At 42.1% G+C, this 16,688-nt stretch overlaps 1 protein-coding gene across 1 annotated transcript in view; it reads left to right on the top strand.

Moving 5' to 3' along the window:
• LOC307248627 (protein diaphanous homolog 3-like) overlaps positions 1-16,688 on the top strand; it is a 175,065-nt gene that overhangs the window by 75,231 nt on the left and 83,146 nt on the right. Inside the window, exons 22-23 of the mRNA XM_080025069.1 lie at positions 4,213-4,452; positions 7,324-7,453. Of these exons, the coding sequence (XP_079881195.1) occupies positions 4,213-4,452; positions 7,324-7,453 (370 nt within the window). The remainder of the gene's footprint in view (positions 1-4,212; positions 4,453-7,323; positions 7,454-16,688) is intronic.

The following is a 16,688-nucleotide window of genomic DNA, read 5'->3' as shown; positions in this document are numbered from 1 at the left end:
TAATGAAAACAACCGCTCGAAAAAACCTACATTATCTACATTGGGGGCATATACATTGACAAATACTACAAGGGTGTTGTATAATTTTCCAGTCACGATTACATACCGGCCAAACTTGTCCAAGGTCACATTATGTGGCTCAAAGGAAATATTCTTGCTGATAAGAATTGAAACCCCTCTAGCCTGAAAGGAAGAGTGGAACCTCTGCCCCGCCCAACCTAACAAGAGACGGTCATTATCTGAGCTACGGTTTTGAGTTGTTTGAGATGTGAAAAAACTAGGGCTGTCAAATTAACGCGTTAATTTCGATTAATTAATCACAGAAAAATGTACACGATTAAAAAAAAATTAACGCAGATTAATCGCACTTCTATAATGCCCTTTGACCCGGTGCAAAAGAGGTGAGGTGATAGCGGAGCTGCACGGACACGGCCCGCACAGGATTAAAGAGTAAAGAAAGAAGCAGGGGACAGGGGCCGAGGGCTCTATGGATGTGTTATGGGCTGCTCCGGGCAAATAAGCATGAAGGTAGGAATACGTCTTATGTTATTCTCCGCAGTGTCTGTGCATTATTGATTTAGTGGGTGCCTAATTAACAATGTAGGTTCAAAACAGTAGGCCTATCTCTCAATCTTCCTCCGTGTCTCACTTTTGTTTGCTAGCTGCGATCGTCTCACGCAAACTGACACCTGCCCCCTCTCACTCTTCCTAGATACGCCTGTCTTTTTTCCTCCTTTGTGTGTGTGCACTGTAGAAATGAGAGCACTGCGTCTATAAGTAAGTGTACTGTAGGGATAAAAAAGTGCACTCAATGCAAGTGCACTTACGTGAGTGCGCGATTTCAGACACAGCACATTTCTCCGGTAAACTGGACAGAAAAGAAAAGAAAAAAAATCTGAGCACATCTATAATAATGTTTTGGCTTATAGCCCCAAATAAATATGGCTATGGAGAACGAATATCAACTTTGGAATAACTGAATTGCGTAAACTAAAGAGTTTAGTGAACTAAAGAGTTATATGAAATTAAAAACTCACATGAGTTAACAAATCTATGAAAATATGACTGCAGCTTTAAATGTACGGCTGTAAACATTATAGAAGATCCAAAGTTAGAACGCCACAGCGTGCATATAGGGGCAGATAATATGCGGTAACAGCACACCCCCCCACAAAACAAACTGAACACCATCTGGACTAGGGCTGGGTATCGTCCAGGACTTCGCGATACGATACGTATCACGATACACTGGTCACGATACGATATATCACGATATATCACGATGTATTGCGTATCTTGATATATCACGATATATTGCGATATTCCATAAACAAGTTGCCTTGTCAAACATAACAGCACAATATAGTGATAATTGTACAGACAAATGAAGTCAAGACTATTTCATTCACAACTTCCTTTACTATTTTTCTTCCTTTTTTTGTTTTGGCAAATTATCAAACACTGCTGCAGCTGCCATAACATCAAAATAACAAATCCAATTCACTCTTGTACTAACTGTACAGGACACAATGAAAATGAAAACACATCAGTGTGCTTTTGTGACACAGTGAATCTTGAGTATTTTTATAAACAAAACTGATCTAACTTCAATAGTCAGTATCCTAGAGGCTCAGGCCTGACAGCAGACATGGGTTTGAATCTGACCCGTGATTGTTCTCTGCATTCTATTCCCTCTCTGCCCCATTTCATATCTGTATCTCTGCACTGTCAATAAAGCCTTGAAAAGCAAAAAAAAAAAAAAAAAAAATCATAAAAAAATCATAAAAAAAAAATTATTAAAAAAAATCGATATTTTGATATAAAAATCGATACTGATATCGGGAAACTAAGTATCGCGATATATCGATATTTCGATTTTTTGACACAGCCCTAATCTGGACATAGTTTCTAATTTAAAATACACATATATTTGACTGTAGCCATTGTATACAGCCTGTACCTTTTTAGTAAGTAGACAAAACACCCGGATAAGGGCGCACAATCAGCTGTGTAGCAAAACACAGCTAACTGAAAGCTGCTCGTCTGCCTTCTATGGCTACAATGTTACCTCTCATACAGTGGATTAAACATCCTTAAACGGTGTCTTTATGGGGGTTTGGAGGACCTGTCGATGTATTTCTGCGCCTCCTGGGGTGAGTTTATCCACTTTCTGGCTCCATCGCGCTGGGTATAGAAGCGCAGGTCTCAGTCCCAGTTCCAGTCTGTAGAGCTCTGCCATGACGTCCTGGTACTCTGCACGCTGGCTCTGCACCTCGGGGCTGTACTCCTCCAAAATCCGAATAGGTTTGCCGCGAAACTCGAGCTGGCCTCTCCGTCGTGACTCTCTGATGAGTAGATCTTTCTTCTGGTATCGATGCAGGCACAGGATGACTGGTCGCGGTCTCTGGCCGGATGCCGGGGGGTTTAGCGTTAAGGGAGTGATGTGCTCTGTCGACTTCTGGGTGATCTGGCAACATCTCGCTCCCGAAAACCTGCCGCAACAAATCCGAAAAAAACTCATTTGGGCGACCGGTTTCGGTGGATTCAGGCAAACCGAGAATGCATGTTTTGTCGGCGGCTTCGGCCCTCCAAGTCGGCCACTTTAGCTATACGCTTTGTGTTGTCTCCACGCAGAGTGGAACAAATGGTCTCGAGGTCGCTGACACGCTTACTCAGGTCATCCGAAGAAAGCTCCAGGGACGAGACGCGTTGACCATGGTCCTCCACTGTCAGTGTAATCTTGTCTAATTTTGCCGTTTTGCTGTGATAGTATGAGTGCGGTAAAAAGGTATGCCTCGTTTCCACCGAGTAGAGCGGGTCGGATCAGAGCGGCTCAGAGCGGGACAGCTCACTTTTAAGAATCTCGGTGTTTTTTCCACCGCGGACCCTACCCTTACTGGTGGACCGGGGTTTAGGCTGGACTGCGATAGCCGCCGCCAGAATGTGGGTTAAACTATCGGGCTGTGGAACAACTGTGGTCAAGCCAGCGGTCTCTCGTTTTTGCTTGGTCAAACCAGCCGCTTCTTTATTTATTCCCCCTGTGTTGTTGTGAGCACAGAGACGGCTCGGTGCAAGTTGCAACTGATAGAGACAGTGAGAGAACAGCGCTGGCTGCGGCAGCTACGTGACATCGTAGCAGTGGGACACAGTGTAGCGCTCACAAGCCAGCAATCTCTCGTTTTTGCTTGGTCAAACCAGCCGTTGCTTTATTTATTCCCCCCGTGTTGTTGTGAGCGTGTATTTACTAGCCTACTATCTATGGCAAAAACACACAGAGACGGCTCGGTGCAAGTTGCAACTGATAGAGACAGTGCGAGAACAGCGCTGGCTGCGGCAGCTACGTGACTAGTGGGACACAGTGTAACCAACTGATTAATTTATTGACGAGGAAAAACACCACACAATAAACATTGCTGTGCTCACATTTTCGCCAATACACAAGACTCTCTTCACTCTTGCCGAGATGACTACACATGGCGGAAATGATTATTTCGACCAATCAAATGACGGCTCCGCCGTTTAGGCCCGCTTTCAGGCGGCTAGTACCCCTACGGAGGAGTACTGAGATCGGGAGCGGCTCAGAGCGGTTAGGTGCGCTTAAACCGTACCCTACCCAACTTTTGGCAAATGAAAAGCCAAACTACCCGGACCGAACCGCTCCGATCCGACCCGCTCTACTCGGTGGAAACAAGGCAGTAGTTTACCGGAGCTCACGCTTAGTGCGTCCACTCCATCTAACTCTCAAACCGGAAGTCTATTGTGCTTTTCTACTTCTGCTTTATTCTCTTTTCAATTCACTAAAAGCTTCATTGGCATGGCTATTGTAGTAAAAAAATATTGCAAAAGAATTTAGGATATTACAAAATATTACAAATAATATCAGGATTAGAAAACATTATGTACACGTAAAAGGGGGGTCAGAGATTCTGGAGAAAGCTTGTTGTCAAAATCACTTTTTGTTAATATCTCCTCACGATCCAAGACCTGTCCGTACTGTGAAAACAATCCGCTGATAGTACACAGAGCCTGGGCTGTGCATTAACACCCCGAATCCCCCTATTCACTGATTTTGACAGTGATTTTGAAAACAACCCAAGGATCGCTGAATCTGCCTTTTCAAAATATACCGATTTTATAATGTTTTCCCCTTACTCCCATTTCCTATTCATACTGTTCTCCCCCCTCCTCCCCCCCCCCCCCCCACCCTCACAGATGAGCAGTGTGAAACGTCTGCGCCCGCGTCTGAGCAACATCCTGTTCCGTCTTCAGTTGGAGGAGCAGGTGGCCAACCTGCGTCCAGACATCCTGGCTGTGAACGCGGCCTGTGACGAGGTCAGAAAGAGCCGCTCCTTCGGTCGCCTGCTGGAGCTGGTGCTGCTGCTGGGCAACTACATGAACGCAGGCTCTCGAAACGCACAGTCCTACGGCTATGACCTCAGTTCACTCTGCAAGGTGAGGGTTGGCAGGCAATGTTGACCCCTACCGTCAGCTGTTCACATGCAGTATACGTACATGCAGCCCTTTACATCCCTCCAGTGCCAGTGGTTCCACAAGAGTAAATGCATTTTAACAGTGGGGCAAATAAATGAATGCATAAACTTTTACAATGGATTTCATACAGCTGCATCATTGGTATAATACTACACTGGGCCACTGTAAATCAGTTAAGTGGGAGCAGATGCATTAAGAAGAACGGATACAGACTGAACAAGGTTTTTTTATCTTAAGTACTTGCCTGATAGAGGCCTGCCAGATTGCTCTCAATCTCTTTCTTATAGTCTCTGCTTACAAATGATCAAAAGCCAATATGGATATTGTATTAACATTGTATGACTCATATCGAAAAACAATCAATTACATTTTGTTTAGACTTGATTTTAGAGACAAAATGCATGTCTTTTAATTATAGTTAGTCATTGTGAACCTATTTGGTGCTCCGCAGAGCTATTCTGACCTCTGTGTTCACAAAAGTGTAAAATGTAAACTCCTGTTTAAGCACCTGTCCATGTCTTGTCGGGTGACCGTGTGTTTCTAGGCGCATTATAATCCATGCATGCTTGTTCAGATGTTCTGTTTGTTTTTTCCCCCTTTTGTGACCTCCCTTGAGCACCATCAGTGAACACATCTATAGTTGCTGCTGTGATTAGACATTTTGTTTGAAACTATTTCATTTGATTGAACACTATCCACGCAAGCCCCACAAGACCTTTTTCTTTCCTTCTTCTTCTTCTTTTTCTTTTTCTTTTTCTTTTTCTTCCTCCCCTCCTCCTCCTCCGCTGGCATCTATCAAAGCTCCCGAACCCAGGGAGAACTTATTCTCATCCTCCTGCTCAGAATAGATAAGTAGGGCTATGGCTAGTATTCCTTTGAAAGTTCACACACCCTGCAGGACTACCCATGCTTCGTGGGGCACATTGCAAATACATACACCTTTTTGATTTTTTTTATACGGCATGAGGCCACTAAGTATTCCTCTATGATGGTGATGGTGAGAACAGAGTGTAATCCCGGTGTAGGAGAAAGCATTACAGCTGTTGACACACTCACTGCAGTTTCCCCAGTAACAACCACTGCAGCCATTCATCACTGCCACCTCGCTGACCTGTTAGACTTGGTGCTTATGTTCCTATAAACACCAGTGCTTGTGGGTACACAATCTTGGATTCATAACGCACACACAGTTACGTGATGGATTAGTTACATTAGTGTGACAATAATATAATCACTTAATAACAGTCCATGATGGAATATGCTTTGTATTTAGCACGTTTGTAATGCTCCTCTTCCATTGTGTCTGTTTTTCTTATCTCCGTGCTTATATGACGTGGGACCAAAGTGCGAGTGGATGTCAGAGGCAGGATATACAGAGGAAGACGTCACCTTCCTGTCTGCCCCTCAGTTTGACAACTTAATTCCATGGCACACTCCACAGCACATAATGATTTCACCAAGCCAAAATTGGGGGAAAAAAGCAAAATGTTTACATTGTCAACTATGATTACCGTCCATCTAAATTCAGAGAGGGACCTTTTTGTGAGCGAGCACTTGAAGCTTTTGAAAAAAAGAGGTGGGGGGGGGACAGAAAATGAAAAGAGAGATGAGAATGTCTGATTAGAGGAGATAATACAAACATGATTAAACCCAGCGGGGCTGAGTACACTGCTGTCTACCAATAGATCACCTAGAGAGATACACAGCAACACACTCGGCAGGAGGGATGTTTTGGCGGAGATACTGAGAGACATCTTGGAATTAGAATGTGAAAGAGCGATGATAGAAATTTATCAGGGAAATTGAAAGATTGTTGTGTGCACTAGAGAGAGAGAGATAGAGAGAGAGACAGAGGGGAAGGAGGCCAAGGAGAGGTCATTACATTGTGAATATGTGTCTGATGCATCGGTACCAGTCTTGAGATCATAGCACTGTCATTTACAAATCTACCAAAATAACTACAAATTCCTTTGTCACATTACATCTAGTAGCTCGTTATCCAAAAAAAAAAGAAGAAAAGAAAAAGCAGTTTCTGGGAGAAATGTATATTCTCTCTGTTTGGTTTCATTATGGAGCCCCTTCTTTTTGCATTCATTTTATGGAATTAGAAATGCAGATATCTGTCTATGAAGATGGAGAACTTATTTTGGAATATGCAATCAAATAGTGTACACAACAGTATCGTCAGCATTTCTATTATAGGCAGTGCAGATGGTTTCACTTGTCCAGACAGCAAGCTGCTACACAACATCATCAATCAGATCTCTTCCTTATTACATCTACAAACGTGAACACACTTCTTGTCCTGCCCTTTCTGAATGGGCGACCAAACGAAAGTTCACGGGGGGAAAGTACAGTGCTCTTGGCAGTTTGTAAGTTAGCAAATGAGCTGCTCATCACTTTGGCATGTTTCTGATGCTGGTGTGTGGTCCTTACTCTTCAATACCACTTTACAATACACAAACTGCCCATGACAAATAAGATACAGCGCTATGTTTGTTCACTCTGTTTCTCCTTCCCAACGATGTAACATTGGCATACTGGCAGCCTGTCAGTCAAACTCTGTGAATAAATCTTACTTCAGCTGGACTAAAAAGATGGATTCTATGGATGTTTTTTCTTTGCCTTGTTTAGTAAAATAGCTTTGCCTGTACAACAAATCTCTACTTATAAAGGTTAGGTTTCACCCTGTACGCCATTAGAGCAGTTGTATTGCCCAGTCTGTATAATATACTTGTTAGTAGTGTAATAAGACTTAATTATCTGAAATAAAATGCATCTTTTTATTGTCATGGGTCTTTGTGTTTAACTGTATGTGATGTTTTGCTACAGCTAAAGGACACAAAGTCAGCGGACCAGAAGACCACATTACTCCACTTCCTGGCCCAAGTATGTGAGGAGGAATTTCCAGATGTAATCAAGTTTGTTGAAGACTTGGAGCATGTGGACCGAGCTAGCAGAGGTAAGCTACGGTGTTACCTGTGTACACACTCACACACACACACACACACACACACACACACACACACACACACACACACACACAGCATGCTCAGTCACACACACACTAGTAAGGTATATTACCCAGTTCTAATAGAAAAGATTAATACCCAGGGTGCATAACCCTCTTCATTTGGAAAACTGACATGGGCTGTTGTAAAAGGTTGTTCACCAGAAATGATATCTAGGACCTTCAAGGATCACAACCTGGGTCGATGACCTGGTCAACTACCTGCTGTAAAGCTACAGGGGGCCGAAATAGAATATCAGAACCATGGTTTAATGCGAGGGTAAAATTAAATTTTAACTTATACTGTAGTTATCATCATGAAACTTTGCCAGTTGATTACCGGCATAAGAACAATGAGTTTTTTGTATTGAAGTTTTTTTCAAAATGCTTGAATAATGCAAATTTGGCATATTTCACACAAATGCAGTTTTGGCATATTTTGAAGAAGAAAATGTCTCATAAATCAGACTATGAACAACAAATGAAAAAATCCTTCTTTAATAACCTTCAGAATAGTGCTAAGAATGATTATGGAAAGTTTAGTTGATGCATGTTATTTAGAAGTTGAGATTTTTGGGTCAGAGTAATGAAAAAAACTATCAAATCACGTTTATTTATACACTATCAAACCAGAATTATCACACCATTTCTCACAGAGGACAGAGTTATGTAGAAACTTAACACACTTATATAATGTCAAAATGCAATAAAGATTTGAACTCTGGCTTTAGCCAATATCTAGATTTTTAGTTTTTAAAGAAATGCAAATATTTGCATAATTTGTGAAATATGCCAAATGTGCATATATATTAAAAAAAATGGAAAAAACTTCAATACAAAAAATCATTGTTTTAATGCCAGTAATCAACTGGCAAAGTTTCATGATGATATCTGTAAGTTAAAAAAATTAAATTTTACCCTCGCATTAACCCATTGATGACGGCTGCTGCGCAATGCCACATTGGCTCTCCTGCCTGATGCTGCGTCACGCAGCATTATTACTTTATCTAATTTTCATGGCATTCCCAGCATAGAATGCACTGTCATTGGTTCAAATACACATGAGGTGGGTTTTGTTGATTTTTTTAAGACCACGTGACCACCCAAAAGTTGTGTGGTTTGCCGAAAATCATGTCAATCAAAAAAAATAAATAAATAAAAAAAATACGCCAGCTATGTCGGCGACAGAACAGTTAGTGGCGTTTGGTGCGCAGAATCAAGGTCTACTATAGACTACTGACGAAAATCACACAACACATTGCATCTATTTATTAACAATATTTAATGATTTTCTAATACATCTAATTTTGACGATTTTTAGAAATATGTGTTGGTTTGTAAGCGCTAAGGGAGCATGTTTGAATAAAACCAAATGTATTTTATTTCATGTTTCTATGTGCTACACAGGCTTAGATATTAAGGTTTTGGTAGACTTGACAATTCGTACTATTTTTTCAGAAAACCCTTAGGCATTAAGGACATGCATCCTAGATTGCCATAGTCATCAATGGGTTAAACCGTGGTTCCGATTTTCTAAATCCACCCCCTGTAGCATTCCAGCAGGTAGTTGACCAGGTTGTCCACCCAGGTTGTGATCCTTCAAGGTCCTAGATAGGGCCCGACCGATATTGATTTTGGAGTGCCGATTATTTTCAGTGAAAAATCACGATTACAATTAAATCAGCCGATTAAAAAATTTAATAAAAATCCCAAAATATATATTGAAAAAATGTACTTTTTAAAAATATATGTACCTTTTACTGTTGAAAATATGTACAGGAACTTTTTCTTTATTGCAATACCCATTGTCTAAAAAAAATAAAGTGTAACAAATATGTCTAAAGTCAGACATTATGCATTTTATCTTACTGCACCCAGCCCTCTGGACCTCCCTCCCCCCAAACACCAGCATCTCACTCTCAATAAACTTATTCAAAAGTCAACTCAAAACTCACTTCTTTAACCCATTGATGACTATGGCAATCTAGGATGCATGTCCTTAAAGAGGACCTATTATACTACTTTTCTGGTCTTAATTTCTTGTTTTACACTGCTATAGAGCAACCTGACACGAATCACATCACAAAAAACTATGTAGATTTTCGGGAAGCTCTTTCTCTTATTTTGGCGATCCAGCACGTCCTGTCAACACTTGAGTGTGTGTGCTTCGGCAATCTCCGCTCCCTCCGCCTGTGCATCGGCCATCTCCGCTACCCTCCCCCCCTCCTGCAAACCCCACTCCGTTGTGATTGGTTACCTTCCTTCCGGAACACTTTCAGTGGCGGGAAGCGCGAGCATGGACCTATAATGGCGCGAGGCAGACGCGAACAGGGAAGTGACAGCATTACCATACATGGAAACATCCGCGTGGTCACGTCACAAATGTTTATGCGACGTCACAAATTATGAAAGGGTAGACCGCTTTGAAGACGTGACTTCTCGACTGGCTAGAATAGTGTTTAGTGCTCTGCACAGACACCCCAGACGGTCAGCAGGGAATACGTCGAAATGCATGTAAGTCATTATTTGATAATTTAGTATGGTTAAGCATGACTATGAATCATCATAACAACGTTTATAGGTCATAAAAGTCAAAAAGCATCATAGGTCCTCTTTAATGCCTGAGGGTTTTCTGAAAAAATACTACGAATTGTCAACGTCTACCAAAACCTTAATATCTAAGCATGTGTGTAGCACATAGAAACATGAAATAAAATACATTTAGAAGTTAAGGTTCACAGGTTTTATTTAAACATGCTCCCTTAGCGCTTACAAACCAACACCTTTTTCAAAAAAATCGTCAAAATTAGATGGGGGAGAAAAAAAAAGAATAGGGGGAACTGTCAAGTGTAAATTAATCCAATGTATTACAACACACCTGCTGCTGCTGTAAATAGGCTATAGCATTAATGCTATTCATTTAGGCTACCTCCATTTGATGTGATCTAAAGTGAAAGCAAAATGCATCAGCACATACCGCGGGCGGGAATCGAACCTGGGTCTGCTGCTGGGCCCGGCCCGGGGGGGGACGCCCTACCAACTGAGCTAAGGGCGCCCCAAGGTGCACTACTCTAATTATCAAGCAACAACTCTGTTGCTACTGGATAATTTTAACGCTGCATCTACCTCTCACTTTCTCCGAGGCGTTATCCCAGTGAGAATATTGCAGTTATTTTGGTCTCCTGCTGGTGTCAACGGAAGTTCTTTAAAACTCCCAGTGCACAAGGAAAATGCATTCACTCCTCGATGTTTACCAGTGGGGCTTTGCCGACTGGTCTTACAAATGCTAATACAATATAACTATTCTTTGAGCAAGCAAAAGGCATATTAAACAAGACTCCCTGTTTCTTGCTCTCATGTTTCTTGCCCTATATTACACACTGAATGTTATCTGTTCTGTTCAATGTGTTGTTAAGGCAACTGAAGGCATGCTATTAAAACTGAAAACTGAATTTAAAATAGGACAACAGACTTTAACACTTTGGCCTCTTTGTTTGATGTTGGCCATGAAGCATTATTATCGCCTGATATAAACAATATTGATGGGATGGAGAATGGCAGTGGTAAATGATTGGAACGGTGAGCCTAATGAAGAGATAATGAGCTGTGTGGGTCGGCCAGCAATTTAAACAACTGATATCCAAAACCTTATTTAACATTGCCTTATATCAAATCAGTGAAGGCTTGTGTCCAGACAAAAACAAATTACATTTACCAGGAACGTAATCTTAGGGGGGGGACTGGGTTCAAGATCACTTATAAATATCACTATATTGCATTATGTTTTCCTAACAAAAATGATAAACTACTAGATATTAGATTAGTTTTTTTCACATTTGCTTGTTTATGGCTGTACTTTAGCAGTAGTGGGGGGACCCAGGTAATAAATGATGTGGTTTGGAGAGCCTAATGCATAAACAGAATGGCCTACCTAGACAATGTTCTCCCTAGATATAAATGGAACATTCTTCCTCTGTATCCCTGTGTTTTGAATTTGAGCTTTCTACTTTTGTAACTCTCTAGGGATTTCTTCTTGGATTAGCGGCTTGTTGATTTTCTAAACATGGGTTGCATTTTACCAGTTGAGAAAATACATTAAGTCAGGCCTACTGCTCACATGAAGCAGTTATTGAAATGTAATGAAAGTCTCTGTCGGTCGAATGTTTTAGTTTTATAATTTGAAGCTTATACACACACACAAGAATGCATACACACAAGCGTTCACACAATGCTCTGAGTTTGGCCAGTGTATCTATAGTATAGTAAAAGGTCACAGTCAAGCAGGGACATTCTGGGTGGTCAGAGGAGACCCTGTCATGTTCTCTGTTCATATTGCCATTGGCAGCTCTCAGGAGGAAGTTTGTGAGCAGCAGGCTATGTACTCTGTGTCTGTGTGTGTGTGTGTGTGTGTGTGTGTGTGTGTGTGTGTGTGTGTGTGTGTGTGTGTGTGTGTGTGTGTGTGTGTGTGTGTGTGTGTGTGTGTGTGTGTGTGTGTGTGTGTGTGTGTGTGTGTGTGTGTGTGTGTGTGTGTGTGTGTGCGCGCGCATGTTTCCTTTCTGCAACTATATATGCATGTGCGGTCATACTGTCACAGCGTGTGTCTTTGCCACTCCAGAGGAGATTTCTCCCACTGCTCCATCCCTAGCAGGAGGGAGGGAGGGAGGGAGGGAGGGATCCATCCCAAGCAGGAGGGAGGGAGTGAGGGATCCATCCCTAGCAGGAGGGAGGGAAAAGGGTAAGGAGGGATAAACAGTGTTAGGATGAAATGTGTGGCTTTATACGTTTGGCCTCTTTTTTTTCGTGGTGCTTTAATAATCTATGGATAACGATGCTCCTGTTGAGAGTTTCATTTCTCCAAACTGTGCTGCGTGTCCAGAAGCCCTTGGCCCGGACTCATAAGTACAAGGGGGGAGATCAATGGAAAGCACAATCCTTAGATCTCACTTCAAGCTCTGTCCACCTCCTTGCATCATTTACCCCAGGCTGAGTATATATTTGCATATGTATATATCAGACATGCAAACTCGTCACCTTTCGGCGAAATTTGCCGTTTTGGAAACAACATTGGCCATCTATGTGATTCGTGGAGATCCGTTGAGAAAATATTTTTTTGGGGGGGGGGGGATCTGATGGCCAGCTGTGTGTGTGTGTGTGTGTGGAGCGGAGCATGGACATGGAGTGACCATAGTGACTAACTATGATTGACGGATGTTAACTCCTATCATATGAGCTTTGACGGTCATTTGGCCAATAAGAAACAGTGTTTGTCATTGAGGGGCGGTGACATCAGTCAGTCAGAGCGTCTGCAGGAAAGTTAAAAATTGTTTCTCTCCGAGTCATCGGAGCGTTCAAGTAGCCGCAGTACTAGTATTTTACCGTGTTAATGTGCCTTATGTGAATCACTTTTTAAATAAATTCACGGAGTTTGCCAACCGTTGTTTTACAGCCATTTGCATTGCTTTATGCTCGCGCTGATTAACAGCCGCGGTTGGCGGATTGTCACTGCAGATTAACGCGTCACCTCAAGTTAATAATGTGCTTTTGTCTATTGCTGTTTTCACGGTTTTTGAATGGTGCGTGGTGTTCTGGCCGTGCATGTAGTGATTTTAGCAGATCAGCGCCGAAACAACACACTCACCTGCTTCCTCCACTATCGTCTCATTTTGCACCATTATGTTCCTGCGCACGACTGAGGTGTGTGTGTGCGTGCGCGTGTGTGAGTGCGTGAACACGAGATTAACTATGATGACAGAGTGTATTCTTATGTGTTATATTGATGGTTGTGTAACAAAGATAAGGCAAATCCTGTTTGCCACAATATAAATAGTTAGTTTATTGTAAGGGAATTTGGTGTGATTGATTTGAGGCTCCATGTTATTTTCTGTCTTATTTAAAGCTGGTTTTGCCAGCATTTTTAACCGTTTTTCTAAGCTGTTTTTAACCGTTTTTCTTGGTAAATAGGCTACCTACACACTTTGTATTGGAAACGTCAAGAAGGTTGGCTGACTAACTTGTCAACTTGCTCATTTTACTATTCATCTGACAATGTTTTTTTTGTCCTTAATTCTCTTCACCAGAATACACCAAATTGCTTCTCTTAAATGTTCAAATCACAAAAAAAATCTTCTGGGGGGATGCCCCCAGACCCCCCTACCGTTGTTTGTTTTCGGGCTTCTCACCTTTTTCATGGCTCATGAGTTTGCATGCCTGATATATACAGTGGATACAGGGTGTAACACTAACTTTTATTGATGTGCTCCTATTGGCGTTGCTACGGTAGCGGCGGTGACCCTCTTCCTTTTTGGCCATTCCAAGCAGCATTACCTTGACAGCATGGATAGAATTACATCTAAGTTCAGCTGGCTTGACCAGGCTTTTGCAGTTTTGTACAGAACCACTGATCCAAACAACTTCCTTCTTGGCACTGCAGGTCCTCAGGAATACACCCACCAATTTTGAAATAGATTGGATGAACAGTTAGCAAGTTTTTTCAAAGGACACACACACACACACTATTTAGGTTTTCCTTTATAGTAAGTTCTATATATACTCACCGGCCACTTTATTAGGTACAGAAGTTCAATTTCTTGTTAACACATATTGGTGCAGTGCCCGTAGGAAGCAGGTATTAGCTTATGCATGCTTAAATGTAACCCAAAGGCCTATATGAAAGTGGGACACAAACAGATGTAGCCTACACATAGGCAGTGTCACACACAGTCATTGAAATGACTGTCGCATCGCTCGTCAAAGTCACTTTTGGTCTTTCTTTAATAATTTTTGCGCCATATAAGCCAAATAATGTATTTTATTGGTTTCAGCTTAAAGGCAGAAGCATTTGTTTTTGCAACCAAAATGAAGGGCATTTTTGCATCTTACATAGTGTTTAGCTTGTTTAGCTGTTAGTTGCTAGTTAGTGGCTACTTCAACAGAAGACCCGTGTTCCATTCCTGTCAGCTAAGAACAGGAAACTGAGGCTACAATTCTCACCAACATTCGACAATAGAAGATTGGAAAAAGCTTGCCTTGTCTGATGAGTCTTGATTTCAGTTGCAAAGTTCAAATGGTAGGGTCAGAATTTGGCATAATCAACATGAAGCATGGATACATCCTGCCATGCACCATCATGCCTCGTTCAAAGTCACTTAAACCCCCTTTCTTGGGGGCACGTTGTCTTGACCACATCTACATGCCTAAATGCATTGAGTTGCTGCCATGTGATTGGCTGATTAGCTATTTTACAAGCAATTGAACAGTACGTAATAAAGTGGCCGGTGAGTGTAGTTATCTACACTACTAATTTAGATATCTATCTAGCTCACTGTGTTCACTTTCTAGTTGTTGTTGTTTTTTGAAAAAAAATGTATGTCTAAAGCAGGCCTGGCCAACCCGCAGCTCCCGAGTTTATGTGCTTACTGGCCTGTGGTCATTATCATGTTGGTTGTGTGATATTTACAGTTAATCTGGCTGAGCAGAGGTGTGTGTGTGTGTGTGTGTGTGTGTGTGTGTGTGTGTGTGTGTGTGTGTGTGTGTGTGTGTGTGTGTGTGTGTGTGTGTGTGTGTGTGTGTGTGTGTGTGTGTGTGTGTGTGTGTGTGTGGGGGGAAGGGATGGGGGGATGTTCACGTGTACCCGTGTATATGATGTGGCACAGTTAAAGATGTGGCTCTTAGTCTCTGACTGGTTGGCTACTCCTGGTCTAAAGGGTCCTTTGTGCTGACGAGTGGATTGTTAAGAAAAAATAAAAATAAGATGCTGCATTGGATGCCTTTTACAATATGTTTGATTCGCAGATATTATGTTCTTTCTCAGTCACTACCTTTGTCTGTGTTTCTGTGCCGTAATGAGATCTACACTAGGTGTCTCTTGCAAATCCCATTTGGTCTTTGTAAACCATGCTCTGAGTGGCTTCATTCACACCAGGTCTGACATCCATTTGGGAGGCCTGAAGACACACTAAAAGGCTGCATTGCATTTAGGAACACCAACCTAAGAGCTTACGTGAGCATGACAACAGGGGTTGGATAGTGGTAACAGTAATGAACCACGCTTCTGCTGCAAAAAGACGGTGTCTTTTCACTGTGGGCTAGCCAGCCTTCGTTTCCCCCATTGCCAATCCCGTCTCTCATGAAGGCAAAACTGTGGCTTGGTTCAGGGTTCCTTTGTGTCTGCCTTCTCACTTCGGCCTCTCTCTCTCTCTCTCTTCTTTTTAGCACTCCAATCATTATTTCTCCTGACATTGAGAAGCAGTCCTTGTGTGCTGTTTCTGTGTCATTTTTTGTGTATCTATTTATCCGTCCGTCAATAGATGTTCATGTCTTGCCTGTCCCTCTTTGGTTTTTGGACTATTAATCATGCCCTCTGTCCCCTTTCTCTCCTATTCTTTATTATTTTGTCCACACAGAGACACACACACTCACACACACACACACACACACACACACACACTGCAATACACAGCAGTCAAGTTTGGGCAATTAGGGTGGTTTGTTGCGTGGTACTTGGATGCTGAGTTTGATGTTGAAATCAGACTGTGTGAAATCAGATGTGCTCAACCAAGCTACTTCAGCTTTTTACTCAAATAGCGCCTGCCACTGCCAGCAGCAGAAACAAGGCTCACTTGTCAATGCATTTTTACTAAATAGACCTCTGCACACATTTCATTTTGTTTTTGCTTCCTTGTCTGTTGACCTGAGAAGGTATTAACTACATGCTATGAGGAACTATATTTGAGATAGTTCCCTTATATGCAGTTCAAGCTTTGTTAACTAGTTTCCCTACATGCAGGGTGAGTGATGAGCCTCGTGGTGGATGTAAACAGAACAATGAAGTTTACACTGCACCTTGCAATTCAGTGACCTTCATGCTCCATTCGTATGTAGCAGGTGCTCAGCACATTGAATGTGTGCACTGGGATTTCTTCCATTACAAATCTCTAGTTCCCAGCCTCTGGCACCATCAGTTTGGTCACAGTTGTCTGTCAGGCTTTGGCCTCGGAAGGCAGTTTTTCAGTCCCTTAATTTCCATACATCAAGGGATGATCTATAGTGGCACTCTGTGTGTAGCTGTGGTGTTTGTTGGTGAGTGTGCATGGTTGTGTACTCCACCCGGTCTCATTTATAGCACAGCAGGTTGGCAGGGTAATAAAAGGATGTCAATGGGGGAGTTGACCTCTACAAATATTCCAAT

The sequence above is a fragment of the Ammodytes marinus genome (assembly GCF_949987685.1).
Source record: "Ammodytes marinus genome assembly, chromosome: 1".
Classification (NCBI taxonomy): domain Eukaryota; kingdom Metazoa; phylum Chordata; class Actinopteri; order Uranoscopiformes; family Ammodytidae; genus Ammodytes; species Ammodytes marinus.
The sequence above is the reverse complement of the archived record's forward strand: the minus strand, read 5'-3'. Positions and strand labels throughout refer to the sequence as shown.